General features: G+C 40.1%; 1 protein-coding gene across 3 annotated transcripts; it reads right to left on the reverse strand.

Annotated features, from left to right (window-relative positions):
* Window positions 1–3,484: 3,484 nt before the first annotated feature.
* phka2 (phosphorylase kinase, alpha 2 (liver)) lies at window positions 3,485–18,187 on the reverse strand. Of its 3 annotated transcripts, XM_006780421.3 has the most exons (33): window positions 17,895–18,187; window positions 17,692–17,781; window positions 15,848–16,006; window positions 14,983–15,030; window positions 14,636–14,804; window positions 14,405–14,487; window positions 13,944–14,024; window positions 13,744–13,842; window positions 13,512–13,658; window positions 13,354–13,407; window positions 13,082–13,204; window positions 12,873–12,968; window positions 11,417–11,524; window positions 11,129–11,207; window positions 10,578–10,712; window positions 10,376–10,485; window positions 10,123–10,267; window positions 9,846–9,924; window positions 9,608–9,759; window positions 9,345–9,515; window positions 8,582–8,691; window positions 8,345–8,481; window positions 8,089–8,251; window positions 7,532–7,611; window positions 7,371–7,449; window positions 7,157–7,286; window positions 6,937–7,038; window positions 6,637–6,755; window positions 6,390–6,413; window positions 5,887–5,940; window positions 4,829–5,062; window positions 4,552–4,752; window positions 3,485–4,471 (listed from the first exon to the last, which is right to left on the reverse strand). In XM_006780421.3, the coding sequence occupies exons 2-33, from the start codon at window positions 17,767–17,769 to the stop codon at window positions 4,298–4,300; spliced, it is 3,723 nt and encodes a 1,240-aa protein (XP_006780484.1). In that variant the 5' UTR covers window positions 17,770–17,781; window positions 17,895–18,187; the 3' UTR covers window positions 3,485–4,297. The 3 variants fall into 3 exon arrangements, with proteins under 3 accessions (XP_006780484.1, XP_006780485.1, XP_006780486.1); XM_006780422.3 differs by lacking the exon at window positions 6,390–6,413; XM_006780423.3 differs by lacking the exon at window positions 5,887–5,940.
* Between the last annotated feature and the right edge of the window lie 756 nt (window positions 18,188–18,943).

Raw genomic sequence — 18,943 nt, forward strand, 5'->3', positions numbered from 1 at the left:
ATTATAATAAATTATTATTATTATTATACTTGCTTAAATTTGAAGCAATTATATGATAAAAGGAGAGCGCTTGAACGCACCACGGTAATTTGACAGATTTTACACACAGTATTTGAAAGCAGCACAACTGTGTCGACAGAGCAGCGTTCAACTGCATTTTAGAAGCGAACAACACACAAAAAAGCTAATGATGGTGAAGAAGAACAGGGACACAGGCCATAGATCTTTTCAGATACCAGTGACATGGGATTTGTAGTGTGCTTATCAGACCAGTGCTTATCAGACCAGTCTCTGGTAGCAGTTAGCGAAAACCTTTACATCACAGTAGCACTGTTATGCTGCCATCTTTCGGGGAAATTATGTCATTACACCGGTATGAGGTTGGGTATAGGTGGATTTGTTTTTTTGCTCGTGAGTTTTTGCAAACAGTCAGAAATGTCCACGAGCTGCAGTGAGTCAACATTTTGCACAAATGTTATTCAAATCCCAATGTTTGTTTGTTTGTTTGGGGGTTTTTTTTGTTCTTTTATCACATCTCAGGATTTTAGCCCCTGTCTGAACAACAACATCCTGGTAACGTTTTTAGTTTTTATTTTCTTTTTTATTTGAATCAAAAAGATTTTTTTTTTTACAAATGTTTTTAACTTTTTCTTGTTTTTTAATGTTTTACAAAATTTCAGTTATGAAGCACTTTGCAACTTAGCTGTATGACTATAGCAATTTGTAATACAATATTTATATTTTCAATTAACGCTTTATCTGGCAAGGAATCTAAACAGTTACTTGATTTGCATCTTAACAATGACCTTTTTTTTAATTTTTTTTAGGAAAGATAAAAGGTAACAGTCTTGTAATATCCTCCAGTAACTCTCTAGGGTTGTGAAATATGCCGTGTGCAAGCATTTCAAGTTCCCAGTAAAAGGTTAAAAGCTGCAAAATAGCAAACTTAGTAGGTATGAGATGGTCTGACTTATGTCTTATATTCAAATCGGGCTTGCATATGACTAGGACAATTTTGTAAGTTTCTAATAAAAGATGGGACTGTTTTGGAAAATGGATATGGTTCTGGACATGCACACTTTGAGTCTTAGATCTTTATGATGCCAAAATGCATCAGCAGCTACACTCCCCTGCTGTTCAATTCAATTTTATTTATATAACCCCAAATCACAACAACAGTTGCCTCGAGGCGCTGTTCAAACCTTCTGTTTGCTAAGAGAAGTTGCTCAAAAGGAAGTTGACTTGGAGGGTGATATAAAAGCTTGTTATAGAGAGTGAATGTGCACGGGTTGCACCAAAATTCAGTACAAAGAATTATTGTCAAACGTGAATCATGTAATCATGATCTAGTAGTCCATGAGAATTTTTATAGAGTTGGAAATTAGCACAATAAGTCTCCCTTAATCTTAAATTTAGTTTTTTTTTTTAGTTATATCAGTTCTTCTGTTATACAGAACTGACACCCTAAACAATGAAGGCTGTTCCCAGATGTGTTCCTACTCCCACAAAATTCAAAGTTCTGGCCAGGCCCAAACCAGGACTCGGTGACACTGCTGACCTGGAGTTTTGCTGCTCGATCACCAGTGAACATTTGTTGTTTTTCTTCCTCTCTAGATGCCCTCGGGCTCTTTCTGATTACACAACAGTTTGCACTGAGGCATGTTACAGCACCTCAGGGAAGCTCCTTAACATGTTTTATGTGTTTATGTCTGCGCCCTGATACCCCATAACCTTTGAAGGCTACCAGTGGACATAAATATATGCAAAGAAAGGGCACATGTGCAGAAAATTGTTAGTGTGGGAAAACTGAAGAGGAAGCGAGCAAACATCTTTGCTATGGCTTGTTTGTTACAAACCACAACAGCAGGCAAGCATGGAGACACATCAATGAGATTTCAGATTCCAGTTTGATTCAGAGCAGTGAGGGACATGATCAGCTTTTATCTTCTGTCTAAATGTAGATTTAGCTGAGATGCTGCAACATGTTTTGGCTCTTTTAAGTGTGGCTGCAATGAAGGTTAACTCATGACCAGGCCTGCTGTACAGGTGTGTGAGTGGCTGTGTGTATTTGTGCACTTGTGACTGTTTCTATCATTTATGTCGATGAACATTGCATAGTACAGCACTTTCCAGCTTTCCAGATGTGGTTGAGTGCCTATTGCCTGCAGTTGTCACAGATTCCATGTCTGGATATGCTAACACTCCTGGGAGCTTCCACTGCCTGTGTCCTGCAGACCACAGCCTTCAGATTGCAGATAGCCTCTGCCAAGGTTGCAGAACATTTGCTTGATATAACTTACTGAATCGATTAACTATATTACTGTTACTCTGAGTACTGCTTAAATACTGTTTTTCACCAAAGTTTAAAGCAAACACTAACATTAGTACAGACTTCATGCATGCAGACTTTAGGCTTTAAATAAGAGTCCCACATTAAAGCCTGGAGTTTGTCAGCAGTACAGTAGCTGCAGACTGTGCTGTCTCCATTTCTGTTCACCTTGTATCTCAGAGTTTTAGCACAACTCTGGGTCATACCACCTGCAAAAATACTCTGATTATGCAGTGGTTGAATGTAATAGTGTTGGGCAGGAGGAGTACAGAGCACTAGTGGATGATTTTGTGGCATTGTCTTGGGAAAATCAACTGTTTCTGAATGTGAATAGGACCAAAGGACAACTGTGCGAGCCGTTCCTGGGAAAGGATGTTGATGTGGGGAAGGAGTAAAAGTCCCGGGGTACTGTTGTGGTGAGCACAGCTGTGGACTAAATAAAGTATTTTTCATCTTATTTCATGATCATGTCATGCAAAAATTCAAACTGTAGACAACTGTGAGTTGGTTTTTATAGTAGTGAGTTGGTTCAAAGCGATTGTACTTCACTTCTTGATAAAGTCACAGCAATGTGGAGAAGTCCTATTTTGCATCCAATGAGCCACACTGTCTTGTGATTTTTAAAGTGGTCTTGAGAAATAGTTCTCCGGGCTTTCTGAAGATCTTTCTATTTTTCTTTGGACATTAGCTGCTTTTTCACATTAACCTGACCATTTTCAGAGGAATGCTTTTTTAAATTTAAGGTATTTAACACTCATCTATGAATCACTAAAGCATAAAAAAGGCACCTAACTGAATTAACAAACCGGTGTTGTATTTACACATAATAGAGAAATTAGCAAACAACCTATTTTAAATTGTATCTCGAAAAGAAATAGTGACACTGAGCCATCATTAACTGCACATGTGGTTACTCTACTGCGCTACTATTGCAGATAGAAATGTCAGCAAAAAGAGGCCTACTATAATTTCAGCAGCTGGGAAAACAGACTAGACACCCACTGCTAGTCTATGCCAAGGAAAACACCTGGCCAACTTCCACCTGTTGGGTAGTCGTTAACTTACTTTTGCTGTAAATTAATTACGACATTGCAGTCCTTTCTGTGAAACAGGAAAATGGATGTGCATATTAAAAAAGACACATGAAAGCTTTTTTTTTCTTTATTTATTTCACACTAAATGAACAAATCTTTAGTATATGTTGAGGTAAAGTTGACCAGACATATCAGTAGCATAACCCTGGAGATTTGCAGAAATAGACTGATTTTTATTCTTTATACACACAACACAGATTTTAAAAAAACTGTTCCCAAACAGAGTATTGTTAGTACTAAAACATATTTGGCTGCAATGAAAACAAAATAATAAAGAACATGGAAACTATCACACTTAAAAATAAATACATGTGTTGTTATGAACGTGGTCATGTGTGAGTGAAAAGCTAATCTGGGGGCACAAGTTGTAAATTTTACTCGTTTTTCCCACATATCTGGGGAATTATCTCATTAATTACAGCAGAACAATAAATTACGATGTTACTAAGTAAAAAAAATAGATATTAACAGCAGAAATGGATTTGATTTATGAGGAATAAGTAGTGCATATATGATTGACATTCCTCTGGTAAATGCTGAGCCTGAATAGAACTTTAACATACGATAAATTACAAGACAGACAACAGAGTAAGATTGTAAGTGTCATAAACATACGTCTGAGCAGCACGTTCACAAAATAAATAGGTTTACGGTCTAGACTCACAAAGACGAAATAAACTGAAATACAGAGGTCTGCACTGGCAGCTAAGGCTACGATGTTGGATCAGTTATATGAGCGCTACACAGCTTATTAAAGAGTATACTTACAAGCACCGCATGAACAGTATGAGGTTATGACGGGAAGTTAGTTTTATGAAACATGCCTCTTCGGGTGTTTATAGAGTCTGTTAGTAAAACACACCAGTCTGCCTATTCACTGCATCAGGCAGCTGGAACTTGGCAGGAAGTCCTGGACGTAAGTGACTGCTGCTTTGGAGAGATAGGTCATGGTGCCATAGCTACCACTAGGAGCGCTGTCGTAGAAAAAGTTGCAGATTCCGGTTGCTGGGTCCTTCTCAAGGAAATACTCACTGGCGCCGTGGGATTTCTAAAGATGAAGAGGCAACGCAGAGTGAAGCCCAGTGAACGAATACTTGCAACAAACCAAAAACCTTTCTCTGTTAGTACCTGGTCACTGAGGAAAAGGTCATTGGCCAAATGCAAGACGCGATCCACGTGGATGATGCCGCCGATGTTGTCCACGTCTACGTCCGCTATCAGGCCCAAAACCATCACAGTCTCCACTAGCAGCTGCCGGTACTCTGGCTGAGGGACGTGGTTCAGCACAGATTCAACCTGCACTGCAAACTTAATCTCTCCTGCTGTCATCTACACAGAAAACACAGAATTTAAACACACGCATATGCAGGAAGTCCAAATCTGCAGCAGGTCTGCGAGTATCTACCTCTCTTGTGGTAGAAGAGGGTAACACGTATCCGTCAATGGACAGACCGTGGCACTTCTGCAGGATCTTCCACACCTTTTGGTAGAAACCCATAGGTACTCTGTTGATGGCACCATCTAGCCTGCGTCTCCTCAGCCACTGGCCTTGCCTCTCCTCCCAGTGCAGCTGGGCGTCTCCTGGACAAGTGCTCACCGGGGACAGCATTCCACTGGGAGTGGAAGGGCTACTGCACCGCTGTGGCGAGCCAAAACATGTAAAAAAGGTTGAAATATTGGAGCACTTTTTTTTCCGGCTCACCAGACCACAAAATTATAGCTTTTCCACCTTTCATGCAGTTATCCATGCATACTGACACTCCATCAAACTTGGCAAAAAAGCACTTTAGTATATATGCTGAAGGACAACGCTGCTATTATTATATTATTGGTGTTAATGATAAATACTCTAAAGAGCTTACTAACTAGTGTTGCAGCCGTAGTAACAGCCTGATATAACTTGTGCCTTCACTAATTATCTTCCAACCAGAAATGATGCTGTATACTGTTGCAACAGCTGCCACATTGCTTCATTATGATAAAAACACCCAGGGTTATTTTTGTCAAGCTATTATAACTGCAGACGTCTCCCAGACCCAGAGATTTATGATCACAAGCTTCCCCAGGCTTCGGCCACAGTAGAGCCCGTGCTGATATGACATCAAATAAAAACGTTGTGTTAACGTTGTTTTTAACATAATGCAAAGAATTGGAATCTTGTCTTGATATGTACTGTTTCATCATTTATAAATAGATGAAAGTAATCAATTGAGCTCTAACACACTATACTTGTTAGTTGGGTACATTTGTGAGCAATTGTGTTCTCATTAAAACCGTTGTTAATAATAATAGATTACAAAATAACAGCATCCTCATCCTTAAATAAATAAAGCCACGAGTAAACTGTAAGATATCTACATAAACTATGAAATCCGAATGGAGTTTGCTTGGTCTACACATGCTTCCTATTGCAACCTTAAAACAAATAAGGTGACATGAAGCAGGCGAGGTGAAATGGTTTACCGTAGAGCGAGGAGATGTGACATTGCTACTCAAGGAAAAACCGCCACTGAAGATCTACACATGGATATGGATGACAGATGACAGAGAACAGTTTGAGATGGTTCACACGGTTGTCGCACTGCAAATATGATGGCGCTGGTGCCACACAGAGCAAGGGCATGGGTAAAACAGAGCTGCGAAAATCAGCACACGCGAAAGATTGCTGTAAGCAAAACGATAGCTGGACAGGGCTGATCACAACAGAAATCCTTTAACAAACAAACCATGCCAATCCATGACCAAATGCTATAACAAGATGGGTTATGGGGGTGGGGGGAAAACAGCTTAATGAAGGTCTGGACTGGTTCATCAAACTGCAGAAAAGTTATCTGAAGTCCAAGTCTTGTTCTCCTACTGTCATGGGATGGGATGAGAGTCACTCCAGCTATGGATTTAGACTGATTTAGTCATTTAGACCAAGGTCAGAAAAAGTCACATGCTAGATATTATTAAAGCCAACCCACACTTGTAGGGCGAGAGTCATCCAGCTGCAAAAAGAGAAGAACAGTGTCATTATATTCACAGATAGATAGATAGATAGATAGATAGATAGATAGATAGATAGATAGATAGATAGATAGATAGATAGATAGATAGATAGATAGATAGATAGATAGATAGATAGATAGATAGATAAAAAGGCACTTGAAGCAGATGAAATATATATACTTAAATTACAATACTTAGAATTCTATGTCTTATTATTCCCACCTGTTTTATCTCACTCTTTAGCTTGTGTATTCCTGTGCGTTCAGTCTTTGTAGCTCCTGTGTGACCTAGTTCATGGATGGATATCGCAGGGCTAGTGGCTGCAGACTGGATTGGGCGCACTGATGGAAAAAAACAAGAGTCACAGATCAAAGATTCAGGATTGTTTTAGGGGAAGTCAAATACATTTACATACATAGACTCTGTGTGAGAGCAACAAAATATATGACCATGATTATTACAAAGGTGTTCAGCTGTTCCTGAGGGATGAGGGATGGATGCATAGGGAACAACAAAACTCACTGCTTCTCTCCACCCCAAATTCTTTGCCACTGAGGATGTGATGCAGTAGGTTCTTCATGCCAAATGGACTCAAGCTCATCAAACTCTCTGACGCCTCCTCCCCTACAAAGACATTTCAAGCTTTTCATATTGCACACTCTGCAGACTTAATTCCTTTGCTCAACCACTCGGTTATGCGTGCATGTGCATGTGTACGTTGTGTTTGGGTGTTTTTTCCTACCAGAACAGTGCAGGCTGCGAGCTAACTCAGTGGCCATCACTTGCATGATGAGTCCTATCCTGAGTCTGAGCATGTCCCCGAACAGAGCGGGCTGGGAACGCACATACATGGCTAGATACACCATGATTTCCTACATGACAGACACACACAGTTCAAGACTGTAAGATTGGTGTGTGAAAAAATTATCAGACAGTCCAAACGGTGACTGATTTACCTGAGTGACCACTGCTACACTGATGTCCTGACCACTGGCTTCGTAGATGAGGTTGTTTAACTCATCTGGCGGAAGAGGGCTGAAAAGAATCAGGACAGAGACCTTGGATTATTATTGGAACATTTCTTCAGCCACACTGTTTTACTGCGATAACGACTTACACTGTGATCACTCTTTCCCTGGGTTGAGGAGGTAGACCTACAGTCAGCTGCTTGTGATGGGAAATCAGATCTGTGCAGGCCTGCAGAAAGGACAAATACATGTGGAATGAATTATTAATAAATGGTCATGGACACTGTTGATCCTGTTCAAAACACACCTATTAGGAACTTCCTAAATCTTACTTGCAGCATGAGTGAGTTACTGGAGCTGTTTGTTGCAGGAGGAATAGGGTAGGTCAACAAACAGACAGCAATGATTCAACAACACTGGATCAGAACAGAGTCCAGATATCTGATCACAGTGACTGATCCACGTGGAAGATACCAATGACATGGCTAAAGACTGAATATATAAGTATACATGATTTATGATATATGTTTGTAAGGTCAATTTGTGGTCACATGTGGAATGGCATCATCATGATGTTGGTGGTAGTGCTGTCTTATTACTTAGGTGTCCAAGTCAAGCACATAATCTCTGCTGCAAGTTGCTGACACACTTTGTTTAAAATAATCTCTAACCAGGTGCTAAGCCACCTTTTTCCTAAGACACTGACCTCAGCGAGGACCTCCACCCTCTTGCGCAGTATTCCAGAGATGTACCTAATGAGCCCCCACTCTTTGCAGGCTCCGGCTTCTACATACAGCTCCTCCAACAGTGATCGCACACTGACCCCACCCTGCCCAGGACCTGACAACTCCACCAGCCAATCAGCTCCTCTGCTCAAGAGAACAACAACACACGATGGGCAATTACAAAAGCAGCATTTTTTTAATCAAACGTTTGCTCTACTTTTGTCTTGATGATCATACTTCATCACATAGAGAATGTAGAGGATGTCAGCCTGGTCCTGAAGAGTGGGGCATTCTTTTAGCTGCCTGACCAATGCTGCAAAGTCTGTGTTGCCCTGAGAGTCTCGAGGCAGATGAAGATCAGCAGCAGAGTGTGGCTAGTAAAGGAAAAGTGCCAGGGTTAGACAAATGTACTCATAGCAATGATGAAGTCATGAGAGAAATGAGTTTGCTGGTGGAAGGATGTGCTGTTCCTACCTTGTGCTGTTTCGCCTGTGGGCCGTGCTGAGGATGAGGAACATCAAGAAGGTTGAGAGATTTGCGATGTTTGTTCTTGACCGGAGTCACAGGCAGATACATGGAAGACTCTGAAAATGCGTGTCATTAAAACGGAGCATTAAAAAGAGAGTCTCTGCTTTTTAACACACTGGCAGCTTATTACAAAAAAATGCCTTTTAAGGTCTCTGCTTTGCTGTTAAACAGGGAGGACGCCTTTGATTATTACTGGATTATTATTAGAAAGTTCCTTCAATCACAGTTTTTACTGCAGTAACAGCTTACACTGTGATGACTCGTCCCTTGGGTTCAGGAGGTAGACCAGACCTGTGCAGGTTTGACAGACTTGACAATGGCTTAGTGTTTTGACAAGATTTGTTACTTTGATGTCAAAAAAATCTAACATCAGTCTTATTATATCATTACAGACTCCTTATAAAAGATGGCTGTGCTAGGAGGGGGAAGCCAGTGCTCGAGTGCCATAAACCTGCCTGTCCTTCTAATGGCCAGCAAGGGGTGAAAGTCCTTGCTTAATGTGTGACCTCAGCAAACATTTTCAGTCACGCTGACACCGTGCTTGTCTCAAATAAACAAAACAACCAAAACGCTCAAAACGCTCAAAACGCTCAAGACAAGGCTTCAAGGCATTGTTGTGACCACATCCATCTTTTAAATACACACTATGGTTAGTGTATCTGCACTAGCATGAAAACTAGCATGGTCATTACATTGTTGAGAAACTCACTGGGAACGTTCAGGCCCTGGACCTGCGCCATAAAAGACAGGATGTCTCTTGTGGTATGTTCTGGACTGAAGACATGGTGCTGCCCCCTCTGGATGGGAGGAAGATGGCACTTGGTAGTGGTGCTGTGAAGGAGCTGGGTGAGGTACTGGTCAAATACATCTTCTGAGTCCTCTAGAGTTAAATCGAATTGAACCATGTTTACACACAGGACAAATTAATCATCCCACTCAACTGCTGTACAGTCTTGGACAATAAGTGATTACCCGAGGGACGACAGATATTATACTCCTCTCCATATCCATCATCATCATCGCCTCCATCCTCAAGCAATATGTCATCATTCTCTTCATCCAGGAAGCTGAGACGAGTGTGAAAAGAAGTGGTCTGGACACTGGAGACGTCTGACATCTGCACCCTGTAGTGGTCAGCCAAAGTACTCAGACACAAACTTTATACAAAAGTCACATCATCTGTTGTTTTAAGCTATAGAGGGAAACAAACCTCGCTCCAGCAAAATAGCCATCCTGTAGTTTCCTTAGAGTTGACAGGATACATGAATCAATTGTTTCTCCATCTTCATCTAGACAGAAAAAAGATGGACATTCATCAGGTAAAAAATTAGGAGCTACTCACAGTTCATGTGTTCAGCAGTGTCATCTCCTGTTTTGAACATGCAGTCTAAACATCTAAGTTTATTTTTTATATTAGCTAAAAAATACAGTACATTATTAATTATATTATGTAGAACAATTCCAGACTGATATGCTTTGGTTATTACCCAGCATGCTACGGGTGATGGGGAATGTGAGCGTGGGCCGTCCTGTCATCCTCCAGCAACAAGAGAGATAGGCCAGTTCGGTCCGTAACATCTCCACAATCATCTGGTTGTCCAGAGCCAGATAGAAATGGTGCAGATCCAGAAACTGAACAAAGGGGGCCCAAGCAGAAATAAAGAAATTCAAATATTTATTGTTCAATTATTAATGTTAATGTGGCTAACATAACAAGGTCACAACATGCCCTAGTTTTACCTGAGGGGTGAATATGTAAGAGCGATTTCGGATCTCGTAGAATTTGGATGTTCCCAGGACACCAATGTGTCTGTACGGCCGCCCACTCAGATTCAGCTTCTTGCTGTTCCCTGTGGCAGAGACACCAGATGGTACTCTTATTTATTTTAATATGAACTCACATGCACAGCTGTACACTGTAAGGAAAAGAGTGCTCGTTTACCCAGTCTAACATAGACATGGCTCAGGATGCGAGCTGGCATGACCCTGATGGGCAGAACTTCTGCCATCGTCTGTACCTCGATCCCCAGATCTCTTAACAACTCCTGGATCTCCTCCGACTCTGCTAGAACACAAACTAAAAACAACAAACATATAAAAAGCAATTTAGATATTTAAAGATTTTTAAAAGATATTAAAAATATTGGTAGTTCAATATCTGGCTGCTCCAGTCTGGATGCCAAATATCCTGGGGCAAGTTACTAAACCCAAGTTGCTCTCCGATGCATTTATTGGAGTGTGAGTGTTAGATAAAAAGCATTTAAGCATAAAAAAGTGCTTGTATGAATTGGTGTGCACATTGGTGCATTGGTGTGTACAAAAAATATGCTGGCTTTAGAACATCAGAAATGACTAATTTCAGAAATGTGACATTGGTTACTGAAGCTGAAAGTCCCTCTATTTTCAAAGCAGTGTTTAGTTAATATCTTACTTAATGTACCAGACTTTAACTCTCAGCCCATATCAGTTGTTTCCTACAAATTAATCACCAACCTTGTACCACAACATCTGGTTTGAAGCTTGTAGAGAATCTCCTGTTGAGCGGATCTATTTCTCCTGGTGCTAAAAAACCCTTAATCCGAAAAGAAAAGGCAAGACGAAGCAGAAGATTTATAACATTCGTTGAATGCTTATACGTATAAAAAGTGAGGTGGTTTTTGTGTATTGAATGTCTGTTAGAATACTGCATTATTCCCAATTTGTCTGCCATACACACATTGATAAAAAACAGTTGCCTTGTGGCTAGCTAACATTTAAGCTAGTGTGTAGCTCAGGACCTACCTCAGCCAGAAGGCACCCCAAGATGTAGAGTGACTGTCCCCACATGTGTGGCAGCTGACCCATGGCTACCCTGTCTACTGAGTGAGGATTGCTATACTCCTCCTCAACCTGCAAGAGGTACATATTTTTTGGTATCTTAATAAACAGATATATACATTGAAACAGTCCCTGTCTTTGTCACAACAGATAAACAGAACAGCAGGGAGCAGACAGGGTCTGGAGCTAATATTTCTACCCAACAGATTGACAATTTATGAGTAAAATTAGCAAAAATAACCCTTATGTAAACAAAACTACAACTTTATAGAATATAGATGATGACAAAAACAGGGAAAAGAGTATTAACCGCAGCTATTAGCTAATTAGCAAATGCTAGTATGCTAATGTTCTCTAATTAGCGCTAAACCATCATTAGTTAGCTAATTTTTCACTTGTCTAAAATTTGTCATTAAACAAAGTTTAATGACTTCTACAAACTATTTTGTGAAACGAGAATAAAACAAATAGTAAATATAATAATAATAAATAAAACATTTTTTTGGCACAACCATTTTTTTACCTTTTGATTTTTAGAGGACAATGCAACTAATTATGGTTAAACTTGATACTGAAAAAATATAAAATAATACACGACAATAGCATTGCACATGTGAAAGCTGGTCCTATGGCATATGTGTCATATTACAACAGACATTTTAAAAGTATTTTTCATAAAAGACTCAATTTTGTATCTTCGATTAAGTTTCTTTAGACTAATTTACAGCACAATCTTGAGTCCCCCATCATTTTGTATATTTCACTAGGAAAATGGGAAATAGGTGCAGTGATTTAATTGAAATATATGCCAAAGAAATGTAGTAGACAAAAAAAAAGAGTTTGCACATTTCTAATAAGCTTCTTTCATCCTCCCCAGATAGTAACAAAATGCTTCAAGATATTTTTTTTTTTTTTTTTTTGCCAAGTTGTCTGTTATGTGTTGATACAACACAGGTTCATCCCTTGAGTTATTTGCCTTTTTATGCCAGAACGATTCACAGGTCAGTAACAACAAACCATAAAAAGCATTTCTCTGAAAATGGTCAGGTATGAGGACTGGACTGAAAAAGAGGATGCCAATGACCAAAGACAAACTTCGAAAGATCTTCAGAAAGCTTAGAGAATTACTGCTCAAGACTGCTTTAAAAAATTACCAGTCTAACAAAACAAAGCAATGAAAGGTGGATTAAGTCAGACCATGACACAATAATGTAGCCCTTACTATGAGAACGGGTGCATATATCTGTCAAAATGTGGGACCATGTTTAAAAATGGCTGTAATTCCTACATAGCTAATGCAATACTTTTGTTAATACTCTTAAAACACACATTCATTTTAAAATATAACCCATACTATGGTGGTGTACAGAGGTACTAACTGCACTAACTGTATGTTGTGCTCCCCGTGAGTCTAGGATACCTTGTCAGGAGGAACAGAATAAAGTTCAGGCACCAACTTAATGCCATTCTTCCCTCTGATTAAAACACCCTCCAGTGCTTCACGGTACTCTTGCACCTGTACAAAAGCAAATTTGTTGTTAATGTTAAAAAAGCCATATCCAAAGTGACTCAATGATTGTGTGAGTACAGCAGAAAGTGCATATGAACCAGTGTCCTTGGTTGCTTTACCTGAACTTGATCACCAGCAAAAATACCATCCAGGATGAGGTAAGTCCAAAACACAGGCCACTCACACTCGATATTCTCAAATAGCTTCAGCTCAGCTGGATCATAATGCAGCCGAGATGGATCCTAGAGAGAAAGATCAAGAGCTTACATAAGCTTTCCTGCAAAAAAACATAAACATCTATACTCTTCACTAAAAAAGAGCACCTCCTCCCTGGGTTCACTGCTGTAATGCATTTACATGTCCCATGAGCCTTAATACTAGAATATATCACCTCTTTGGGACATCGATATCCGTCCCTGATAAAGCGACAGCAGCCATAGCGACCCTGAAATAAAGCAAAGAGTAGAATTTAAAGAGCGCAGGTCAAAATACCAAACTATATACTTTTCCTTGGCAGAAATGTCCAGCTTGCTCATGCTTTGACTTCACCTGCAGTTTGCTTATGATCTCTGACTTCGTCACGGCCACCAGGTCAGCATCCTCCACAGCAAACGCAGGGAAAGAAGTAATGGACAGAAGACCAGCATCTATTTCCTTTGAAGTTGAAGCTCTTGGCAGCATGGAGCACAGAATAGACTGAAGGGGAAAAACAGCACGCTGAATACAAGAAAGACAAACAGAGGTGATGCTACCATAGCTAAAGGCTAATTAAAAATGATACCTGACAGTGTTCGACTTCATCAGGCAACACATGGATTACTGACTTCGGCCCTCCATGGGCACCAAACAGATCCAGCTCATCTATAGCCTCAAGCGCTGCCTGCAACGTGCATACGCAGATGAATCTCCCTATATCCATGAATGGACAGTACAGTGTATCATACATGCTGATAATTATTAAATAACACATATCCTTTGTACCTTAGCCATTCCTACAGAGCTGGCATTGAGCTCAGGAATGCCCTGGTTAGTCTTGTCACCTCGTTCCCACATTCCATAGTCCTGCAGTGGTAAAAATGGTTATGGCTTCATTTCTTTATAGCAACTCTCCAGTACTGAAACTCATCATGGCACTGAAAAGCCTATTCAGCTAATTTATCATTAAACTATGATAACAGAAACAAAAAAAAAACAAACAAACCTCTGACTTTTTACTACTAATTCTTCTTTCATTCATTGTTTCAAAAACCTGTGGTTACACTACTCTGAAGTCAGTCCAAAACCCAGAAGTGTTTCCAAACATCTGGACGTGTTACAGTAGAAGACTCGACATGCACATACTTTGGGAGCAGCTTTTATTCTGTGTCTTTTCATTTAACTACTCATATGTCACCCTCCAGACACCACATACCCAAACAAGACCTCTAAAAAACATTACCCACCGCTACTTTGTAGGCAGCCTCTATGTAGAAGACCAAGTTTTGGATGAAGGCTACCTCGTCCAGGTTGGAAATGATACGAAGACCTGCGGGATAAGATAACAACTATGTTCAGTTCTGTTTGAACAAAGGAAAACTCATTCTTTAATAACATGATGTTACAACACCAAGGCGAAGAAAAGGCAAAAATTATATATATATACATAAAAAAAGCAGCCTGCATCACTATTGTACCTGAGGCTGTCATCTGTGCCAGCATCAGCAGGTAAATCGAGGTGGCGTCCACCTGGAGATGACCCCACTGATCATCCCTGACCACTGTGGCACAAGTGGGAGTATCATATTTGGCATGCAAGCAATCTTTTGTACTCTGGGTGTGTTTGAACTTCTCCACCTTGGCCACCTGGAAACACATGACCAAAGACTCATTGTTTTTTGTCTAAAGCTTTAGCTAAGTTTATAATGCGTTTCTTCATAAGCTAATCAGCAATGTCAATAATTTCACAGTACAAAGCGACGTCATCAAGTTGTTTGTTTTGTTTGCCCGGCAGTCCAGTACTCAAACCCAGGGTATATCTTACCTGTCTCATCATGCACTGCAGAAGCCCCTGCATCAGTTTCACCACACTCTGCCAGCAAACAAAAACAGCTCTATCAGTAAACGGCAAAAATCTCACCGTGATGCAATTTACTTTCTATTTCTAGCAAGCTAGAAAGGAAACAGCTACAATCATCTCTTGTGGCTCTGTGTATTTATTCTCACATTTCCCACAAGAACCCGTGGAGGGGGGGCTCGAGACTTTTGCAATGTGCTGTATTGTATCAAACAGGTTAGCAAATTTATCAGCTTGGACTATTAAACACTGACTCAAAGTTACAAGAGCTAAAAATGTACTTAAAAATTTCTAACAGAACTATGAATTGGGGGGTTTTTTCATACACATTAGATGATTTTTTTATTAATTCTTTTAGTGAATCTCAATCAGGAACTTTTATCATTGCTGGCCTGATTTTAAAGTTAGACATTATAACACCACCTATAATTAGGGGCAGAGTGCTACTTGTTGATTGATGGCACTCAGTACATGCACTGTAGGTTGTATGTATGGGTGAAAGCCTGTGCATGTTCAGTATGTGCACTATGTTATGTCAGAGTGAAATAATCCTTTCCTCTTTCTTTAATCCTCTTCTTTCTAAAGCCTACTAAAACGTTATGATCGCAGTGCTGACCAAAACAAATGTGATTCTTTTATATTCCCTTTCACTTCAAGCTATTTAAGAGTAAAACAATATTTTATGTTGAGCTAATGTGATACTTTAGCTTAACTAAAGCCCACATTCATTAAAGTTTTACTAAATATTGCTATCTTCAAATATTTAACCCGTCATAACTGAAAGAATGCACAGGCCCCTTTTTCACTCGCTCTATTTATGTTGCAAACACACCTGCTCCAGTTCATAAGCTTTGGCCTTGTCTTCATCACGGTCTGCATTCTTCCGGTAGGCCATTCCCAGCCCCCACACCGCCAGGACACTGTAAACATTATCCCTCACCCAGGCATCCTTCTTCTGCGCGCTGGCAGGAAGAAGTCCTGTCACTGGATTCTGAAACCAAGACACATGTGACATGTTAACTAATAGCAAAGACAGGGGTGGTATGAAGGATACAGTTGTGGTCAATAGTTTACCTGCACTCATCATGAGCCTGAATGTGATCATAATTGTGATTTAGGGTTTTGTTTTGTTTTTTCAGAGTTGAATGATTGTACCACAAACACAAATCTTTAACATTTCTGAGGTCAGGGCTTTGGGAAGGCCTTTACAGAAGCTCCATTCCAAAACCAATTCTGGTGTGTTTGGGATCATTGTCCCGTTGGAAAACCCAACTGTGTCCAAGTTTCAACTTTCTAGCTGTTGATCTGACGTGAAGCTGAAAAATTTGAAGATAGTCAGTCATCCTTCATTATTCCATCCACTTTGTGCAATGTACCAGTATCATAAGCAGCATTACAGCTACAGAGCATGATGCTACCACCACCATGCTTGACAGTTTGTAAAGTGTTCTTAGGTTTGAAAGCCTCAGCTTTACTCTCCCAAACATACATTGTGCCATTGTGTCCAAACAGCTCAATGTTTGTCTCATCTGACCATAACATTTTTCTCCAGAGAGTATTTGACTTATCCATGTGGGCTGTTGCAAATTTCGGTCAAGCTTGAAGAAGCAGGAGCTTTTTTCTATAATCCATGTGTGAAAGATCCACGACAAGACACACAGATGCAGCTTTTTAGCTAGCTGCTGAACACTCCACCAACGACTACAACGCACAGACAGGACCCAATACACACTTTAAGCCAACGAGGCATGATTCTTCTTTGGCTATCACAGATTCATAGCTATTATTCTTATATGTGTTATTGTGATCTCCTATGAGCAGAGCTGAAAATGAATGAAAGCATGGTCCCACTGATTACAATTCAAACTGAAATTGTTAAAAAGTATCAAAGTCCTTTGACTGAAAGTTACTGAAAGTTAATGTGTGCCCAATAATAATAATAATACAGCAGTTGCAGTTTATATTTGGAGGAGCCTGAGACATCATTGTGTCACCCCTCCTCTCTCACTAAACATATACCCCGACATGTCAGTATATGCTATGCGTGGAAAGCTGATGATGTTTCCTATCAGCTGAGTACTCTCTGGGTCACAGTTTAGCATAGACAGCTGTTGACGGTGCCTCAATGTGAGCTCAAGAGCCAGTAGATAACAGTACATAGCTTTCCAGTCCTAAGCCTGTTCCAGTGCCTGAACTTTGCCCACACTTTGTTTATTTCTGTGCAGCTCACTTTTGGCTGAACTCTAACCTATATGGGCTACAAAACATGTCCATACCTAGCATGCTTCTGAAGGAGAGATGCATAACTGAAATGCATAACACTGGGTCCTGGTGTTGTCTCGTTTAAAGTTTACATGACTTAAACGTTCAAATGGACTATAGTGTCTGAAATAATGTATGAAAGTATTTCATATACAACCACGTACATTCTGCAATATCTAAACTAGTACACAGGTAGTAACGCATCAATAACTGTAATCACAGTACATACTTCATTTTGAAATAACTGCTTCCACATTTAGAGCTTGAATTATTGCTTCATTCAAACGTTTCTCAGTAACATTGCGCAAAAAGGGGCTCTTACTCCCTTTTCCTGCCTAAAAACGTAAATCCACCTTTGCGGAAGTGCTCCAGCTTTACTGCGCTGCCTCGTCTCTGGTGTATGTCTGAACTCACCTGATGGCACAGGATAGTCTCCTGGACTAGCCGGGCATAGCCGTCCAGCCGCACTCCTGAGTTACTGCGACTCCTCATCCTCTCTGATCACTGCACACACAACGACAGTTTAAGTCTCAGCGACCGCTTAAAGCTCAGCATTTACTTCTTTGTAAACGAAGCAGCACCGGCTCTCGCTTAATAACTTAGGTAGGCTGTCTTACCAGGCAGCGACCCATCCTCCCACTCCTGTTTTGCCGACTCGATCCCCGCAGAGGCTGCTCTGCTAGCGCTCGCTAGCCGGGTAGCATCCAGCTGTTTTTTGACGATATCAACATGTAACATTAAGCTTGCAGCATGATTTTTTTAGGCACACAGGACCACACGGCTCGGTCAAAGCGCCTGATAAGACGAGTCAGGGCTTGCAGAAGACCGGACGTAAGGTCTCACAAACACAGAGAGGCTGGAGGGCAGAAACGTCTGTGAGCGACTGTACATCCAATCTGTAGAAAAATAATACATTATGTTCTTGTTGTTTCCCTGCTCGACGACAGGGGGCACCAGATCACTTTCGTTCCTTCCACTCCAAGGCTTTAAGCCTTAAGCGTATTCACTTTATTTAGAAATGGGGAAAACTGACCGAGTATCCTGCTAGTTTATATGCTTCGTTTCACAAACAATAGATTTATTACATGTACTGTTGGGTTTTGGGGGGTTATATTTTATATACAAAATGTAAATAGTTTAAGTATCTAGCTATTAAATGCATTCAGCTAGAGTTTCCCTTTATTTCCCTCGATTTTAAAGCAGCATTAAAGGAAAACACTCGTTGAGTACCACAGAACTGTACTTTTGCACATTACTTAAAATGTAATTCATGCATTGTTCTTTGCCCTTAAAGTCATCATCACTGTAAAGAACATACAGTTGGTGTATTGTGTAAATGTTGACAGTATAGACGACTTTTTACGTATAATCTGAGAAAGATATATCAGCAGAAAAAAATAGAAACAGACATAAACTTCCCTTGTTGTTTATTATTTATGTATACCAGGACTATATTACAGTGCTGTAGTGCAGATTCAGTATTTTAGTCCAGTACTCAAGTAAATGTATCTCCAGTATATCTTGATTTCAAAATCAGGGAAAGTAAAGAACAGTTAAAAGTAGCATTTAATTTAAATATACATAGTTAAATGCATAAAAATATGTGGTCAAAAGATTTCATGGTAATTTGAGGCTTTTTATGATTTCTTCAAATCATAAAAAGTTG

Source organism: Neolamprologus brichardi, chromosome 1 (genome assembly GCF_056152115.1).
Source record: "Neolamprologus brichardi isolate AB-2024 chromosome 1, ASM5615211v1, whole genome shotgun sequence".
Lineage (NCBI taxonomy): Eukaryota > Metazoa > Chordata > Actinopteri > Cichliformes > Cichlidae > Neolamprologus > Neolamprologus brichardi.